General features: G+C 74.8%; 2 protein-coding genes across 2 annotated transcripts in view; one reads left to right on the plus strand and one right to left on the minus strand.

The window, feature by feature from the left end:
• Nucleotides 1-636: 636 nt before the first annotated feature.
• On the plus strand, nucleotides 637-4915 carry SLC5A6 (solute carrier family 5 member 6). Its single transcript, XM_026058252.1, has 15 exons — nucleotides 637-1048; nucleotides 1457-1522; nucleotides 1603-1654; nucleotides 1842-1909; nucleotides 2014-2168; nucleotides 2387-2527; nucleotides 2616-2745; nucleotides 2886-2974; nucleotides 3066-3178; nucleotides 3260-3327; nucleotides 3410-3496; nucleotides 3583-3773; nucleotides 3871-3974; nucleotides 4058-4179; nucleotides 4270-4915. The coding sequence occupies exons 1-15, from the start codon at nucleotides 719-721 to the stop codon at nucleotides 4447-4449; spliced, it is 1896 nt and encodes a 631-aa protein (XP_025914037.1). The 5' UTR covers nucleotides 637-718; the 3' UTR covers nucleotides 4450-4915.
• Nucleotides 4916-5391: 476 nt separating this feature from the next.
• Nucleotides 5392-6224, minus strand: part of TCF23 (transcription factor 23) — a 2158-nt gene continuing 1325 nt past the window's right edge. Inside the window, exon 3 of the mRNA XM_026058250.1 lies at nucleotides 5392-5526. Coding sequence (XP_025914035.1) covers nucleotides 5392-5526 — 135 coding nt within the window. The remainder of the gene's footprint in view (nucleotides 5527-6224) is intronic.

Here is a 6224-nt window from a genome sequence, read left to right on the forward strand (position 1 = left end):
TCTCGCGGGGGCGGCCGTGTTGGGTTTGGCTCTGCGAGCCGGTTCTGCCGGGCTTGGCCGGGACGCCTCGCATCCGGAGCAGGGGCGGCCGTGTTGGGTTTGGCCGCGTGGGCTGGTGCTGCCGGGCTTGGCGGGGCTGCGCGGTGCCGGGGTCCTGGGTGGGCCTGTTTTTGCAGCCGTGCTCTTGGTGTTGGTTGGAGCAGGCTCCCGTTTGCCTTGGATCCGGGGAGGCTGGTGGGTGGGGGCTGCCGCTCCCGGCCCGTCGGCGGGAGCCCGGCGGGAGGGGGCGTTGGAGCTTGGCGGAGCGGCGCGCGCGCGGAGAGCGCCAGGAGCCGGGCGCCCGGCCCTGCCCGGAGGGGGCGGAAGGGTTAAGGTGACGTTCCTCTGCCCCGTCTGCCCCCCCGCCGCCAGGTCCTTGAGACGGGCTGAAGTCAGACGCGCAAGCGGAGATCCCCGTGCCGTTTCCTTGCAGCTCCTGCTCCAGGCCCGCGCGCCACAGCAGCGGAGCAGCGCGTCCCCGTGCTTAGCCCTGCCGGCACCGCCTGACCCCCCTCTCCCTTCTCTTGCAGCTCGGAGCTCCAGCGAGATGCCGGCTCGGACCCGCTCCTGGGGCGGCTGCCGGGGCTCGGCGTGCCCATGAGCTGGGGAGGGAGCGTGCCGGGCAGGCGGCCTGGTGGGAGCGGGTCCGGCGGGGCAGGTGTAGCGGGAGGCGCTCGCCATGGAGTTCACGGTGGTCGACTACATCATCTTCGCGCTGCTGCTGGTGCTGTCATCGGCCATCGGGCTGTTCTACGCGCTGAGCGGGGGCCGGCAGCGCACCGTGCAGGAGTTCCTCCTGGCGAACCGCAATATGGGCTTCCTGCCCGTGGCCCTCTCCCTGCTGGCCACCTTCCAGTCGGCCGTGGCCATCCTGGGCGTGCCGGCCGAGATCTACCGCTTCGGCACCGAGTACTGGTTCCTCGGCTGCTCCTACTTCCTGGGGCTGCTCATCCCGGCGCACGTCTTCATCCCCGTCTTCTACCGCCTGCGGCTCACCAGCGCCTACGAGGTGAGCTGGGGTGTCCCCGCGCCCCCGCGCACGGGCGGAGGGGGGCGCGCACGGAGCCCAGCGCCCCTCGGGACCGCACGCGCGGCCTCGGGGGACGAGCCGACGCGGCCCCCTGCCCCTTCTCCCGGCGTCCAGCCTGCCGGGCCACGCAGGGGCCGAGCGGACACTCCCCCTCGCCCCTGCCTGCTCCGTGCGGTTTGTCCTGTGCTCCGTGCCCGGGCAGCGCTGGCTGCGTCTCCGGTCATGGCAGCGAGAGCTGCTGGTTAGGGGGTGCCGAGCCGGGGCACAGCCGCCTTCCCTGCCCTCCGCGTCCCTGGCAGCCGTGCCGGGGACGCAGGGGACGTCCTTGCCACGCGGGTCCCCACAGGGGGTGGGACAGGTCCCCTGACCCCGTGTCTGCCCCGGCAGTACCTGGAGCTGCGCTTCAACAAGGCCGTGCGCATCTGCGGCACCGTCACCTTCATCTTCCAGATGGTGAGTGGGTGCGGGGAGGAGGGCGGCCGTGGGGGCCGTGYGCGCTGCCGCCGGGCTCTGCGAGCGCTGCTCTCCCGCAGGTCATCTACATGGGGGTGGTGCTCTACGCGCCCGCGCTGGCCCTCAACGCAGGTAAGGGGGGTCTCATCCGGCCTGGGGGATGCTGGAAGCCTCCGGTGTGCCAGCCGCGGGGAGGGGATGCACGGGTTGCTGCGTGGGGCCGGGCGACGGCAGAGCCCAGCGGGTGCAGCGCAGCTCCGTCGTCGGCGCCGGGCTCCTGCCGTTGCCGCTGCTCGCTGACCCCCTGCTCCACCTCCAGTGACGGGCTTTGACCTCTGGAGCGCGGTGCTCACCATGGGGCTGGTCTGCACGCTGTACACCACGCTGGTGAGTGCTGCCCCGACGTGACGCCGCGGGGCCGCTCCGGGGCTGGCCGGCTGGGCACAGCGGCTGCCCCGGCCCCGCGTGACGCGGGTGCTGTCCCTCCGCAGGGCGGGCTGAAAGCCGTCATCTGGACCGACGTCTTCCAGACGCTGGTGATGTTCGCGGGGCAGCTGGCCGTGATCGCGGTGGGCGCCCGGCGGGTGGGCGGCATCGGCCGCGTCTGGCGCGTGGCAGACGAAGCGGGCAAGATCTCCGGCATCGAGTGAGCGAGCCCGGTGCTGCCTTGGGCCAGGCCACTGCCTGCGCCCACCGGGGAGCAGCGCCGTGGGGCGCGGGGAGGCCTGCGGAGGGGAGAGGAGCCACGGCGCCGCGGGGGCCGGGGGCAGGCGCGTCCCTGTCCCCGTGCTGCGAGCACCCCGCGGGGCCGGGACGCCCGCTGCGGCCGGCGCCGTGACACTGCCTCCCGGCGCCTCTCCGCAGCCTCAACCCCGACCCCTACGAGCGCCACACCTTCTGGACGCTGGCCTTCGGGGGCGTCTTCATGATGCTGTCGCTCTACGGCGTGAACCAGGCGCAGGTGCAGCGGTACCTGAGCTCCCGCAGCGAGAGGGAGGCCGTGCTGTGAGTGGGGCTCGGGAGCGGGGCGGGAGCGTCCCGGCCCCCGCGGCCCCCCGCGCCTCACCTCCGCCGGCCGCCCCTCRCCCCGCAGCTCCTGCTACGCCGTCTTCCCCTGCCAGCAGATCGTGCTCTGCCTCAGCTGCCTCACCGGCCTCGTCATGTTCGTCTACGACCGGGAGCACCCGCTCGCGCCCGCCCATGGACGGGCCTCCTCCGACCAGGTGCGGCCCACGGCGCGTCCCGCTGGCTTTCGCCCGGCTCCGGCCGCCGGCAGGGCGGGGTGCCCGTGGCTCTTTCCGAGCCCGCCGCGGCCGTGGGGGGCCCCCCGGCCCCGCTCGCAGCCCCTCCGCCCTCTCCGCAGATGGTGCTCTACTTCGTCATGGACGTGCTGCAGGACCTGCCGGGGCTGCCGGGCCTCTTCGTGGCCTGCCTGTTCAGCGGGTCGCTGAGGTGAGCGCCCCGGCCCCCCGTCCGCCCGCCCGCCRGCCCCCTGCCCGCGGCGCCGGCCCCACTCCGCCTCCTCCCTCCGTCTCCTTCGCAGCACCATCTCCTCCGCCTTCAACTCGCTGGCCACGGTCACCATGGAGGACCTGGTGCGGCCGCACCTCCCCGGGCTCTCCGAGTCGCGGGCCACGCTGCTCTCCAAGCTGCTGGGTGAGCCGTGGGGCGGCCAGGGGCGCTGGGGGTCCTGCGCCGCCGCCCGCCCCGCCGTGACCCCGGCCCTCCTCTCCCCAGCTCTGGGCTACGGGCTGCTCTGCCTCGGCATGGCCTACGTGTCCTCCATGATGGGCCCCGTGCTGCAGGTAGGCGCYGGGCCTCCCCGCGCGGCGCCCCCGGCCTCCCCGCGCGGCCCGGGGCTCAGCGGCGCCCGTGTCCCCCCCGCAGGCGGCCATCAGCATCTTCGGCATGGTGGGCGGCCCGCTCCTGGGCCTCTTCTGCCTCGGCATGTTCTTCCCCTGCGCCAACCCCACGGTGAGCGGGGCGGCGGGCACGGCCCCGCCGGGGGCCGCGGCGGCCCGGAGCCGGCCCCACCGTCAGCACCCCGTGCCTTCCCGCAGGGAGCCGTCGCCGGGCTGGCGGCCGGCCTGGCCATGGCCTTCTGGGTGGGCATCGGCAGCCTGGTGCAGAACATGCGGGCGTCCGGCGGGGCCCCGCCGCCCAACAGCACCGCCATCCCCGCCGCCGCCGCCGCCAACCTCACCGCCGGGCTGGCGGCCACGCTGCTCCCCTCCACGCCGGCCCTGCAGAGGTGAGCGGCCCCAAGGGGGTCGGGGCGGCGCGGGGCCAGCGGTGCGCCCCACGGCCGCCCGTCCACGCGCCGCCACGGCTCCCCGCTGTCCCCGCAGCCCCACCGGCCTGCAGAAGTTCTACAGCCTGTCCTACATGTGGTACAGCGCCCACAACTCCACCACCGTCATCCTCGTGGGGCTCCTCGTCAGCCTGCTCACCGGTGAGTGCGCGGCCGGGGGTGGGGGGGCCGCGGGGCTGCTCCAGCCTGCGGCCCCCTCTGCCCGCCTCTGCCCCCCCCCCCAGGCCCCACGCCGGGAGAAGCCGTGGACCCCCGCACCATCTACCCCGTGCTGCCTCGCCTCTTCTGCTGCCTGCCCCGGCGGTGCCGGGACGCGCTGCGCYGCGGGGTGGGCTCCGCTGCCCAGGTGAGCGGTGCAGCCCCGCGCCCGGCCCACCCGCCGTGATCCCGCCGCGATCCCGCAGCCCCGGTCCCTGCCACGGCGCTCTCCCGGCAGGAGGCTGACAGTGTGGAGGTGCCCGCGGACGCCACGGAGAAGTGYGGCGACGGGCTGCCCAACGGCCCCGCCGGCGGCCTGGCCCCCGTGGGGGTCCCCGGGCGGGAGGAGGAGGAAGGACAAGGCTACATCCGCACGGCCGGGGCTCCCACCTACACCGTGCAGGAGACGTCGTTCTGAGCCCGCCCCGCCGGGCCGGGGGCTGCGCAGCCCCACGGGGCTCTCGCACAAGGTGGAAAGCACTAAATGCCTGGGGAGGGGCTGGGTCCCGGCCCAGGAGGGCTGCTGCCGGCCCCGCGGGGACGGCTGGGCATGGGGCCACGTCCTCGCAGCCTGCCCGCCCCACGTGGGGCCGGCCCCGGTGCCGCCGCCAGTGCAGACCGTGCCGAGCGCGGAGCTCTGCTCGCGGGCGCCGCGGGCCCCTTCCTCCCCGGCTCCCCCGGGGCTCTGGGACCACAGTTTTCGGGGACGAGGCGGAGCGGTCCCCATTGCCGGGCCGGGGTGCTGCTCCGGCGCCCTGGCCGGGCCACGTGCCTTACCGCAGCGCTCCGCGCGGGACGGGATGGGGCAGCCAGCCCCTGGCGCAGCCGGCCCCGCTCCCACAGCATTTCTCTGTTTGTCCCTCCCAATAAACCGTTCCAGTGCAGGTGTTGCAGCCGCCCCCCCTGGAGTGCCCCGCGCCGAGCCCCCTCCCTGCACCCGCGCCAGCCCCCTGGCCTTGGCCCTCCCGTGCCCCTGGGGCCGGCTGTCTCCCAAAATAGCAGGGGGGAGGTGGGGCGGCTGCTTCCCAGGCCCTGCCGCCCCGCCGGGGTGCGTGGGAGCCCTGCCAGCGCGGGGCAGATTTATGGCGCCAGCCTTGGCCTGGACCCCGTTCCYGCAGAGCGGCGGCCGGGGCAGCAGCGGCCCCACGGCGGAGGGGCCGGGGWGCCTGTGCTGGGGCTGCCGGCGCTGTCTCGCCCTGGGTGGGAGATGCACGGAGGCCCCGCGTCCCCGCTCCCGGCACGGCAGCTCCTGGGCACGGCCGTGCACCACGGCGCCACGCAGGCAGGAGGGCAGGCGCCGTGCTTTTGGCAGCGTTTATTGTCTGGGAGCCCAGCCCCACACCGGGGGGCAGACGTGGGGTCACGGGGTGCTGTCCCACCGCCTGTCCCCACGGCCCGCGTCCTCGGGGCTGCTGGGGGCTGCTGTGGCCACGGGGGGGTCAGGAGCGGGGCCCCCCCAGGGCCCGATGTAGAGGCGGGAGCGCATGGGCCATTTCTGCAAGAAACAGGAGAGGGGTCAGGCTGGATGTGGCCCCTCAGGCTGCCCCACACCAGGGGGAGCGAGGGGCTGCGACGGGCACTGCAGGGACCGGCTGGCAGCAGGCACTGGGGAGACTGGGGCAGTGCAGGGACCGGATGGCAGCAGGCACTGGGGCACTGGGGGACTGCAGGGACTGGCTGGCAGCATGCACTGGGGCACTGGGACACTGCAGGGACCGTCTGGCAGCAGGCACTGGGGGACTGCAGGGACTGGCTGGCAGCATGCACTGGGGCACTGGGACACTGCAGGGACCGTCTGTCAGCATGCACTGGGGCACTGGGACACTGCAGGGACCGTCTGGCAGCAGGCACTGGGGGCACTGGGGGACTGCAGGGACTGGCTGGCAGCATGCACTGGGGCACTGGGACACTGCAGGGACCGTCTGGCAGCAGGCACTGGGGGCACTGGGGGACTGCAGGGACTGGCTGGCAGCAGGCACTGGGGGCACTGGGGCACTGCAGGGACCGTCTGGCAGCAGGCACCGGGGAGACTGGGGCACTGCAGGGACCAGCTGGCGGCAGGCACTGGGGGCACTGGGGGACTGCAGGGACCAGCTGGCAGCAGGCACTGGGGGCACTGGGGCAGTGCAGGGACCGTCTGGCAGCAGGCACTGGGGGCACTGGGGGACTGCAGGGACCGTCTGGCAGCAGGCA

The sequence above is a fragment of the Apteryx rowi genome, unplaced genomic scaffold, assembly GCF_003343035.1.
Source record: "Apteryx rowi isolate R43461 unplaced genomic scaffold, aptRow1 scaffold_1449, whole genome shotgun sequence".
NCBI lineage: Eukaryota > Metazoa > Chordata > Aves > Apterygiformes > Apterygidae > Apteryx > Apteryx rowi.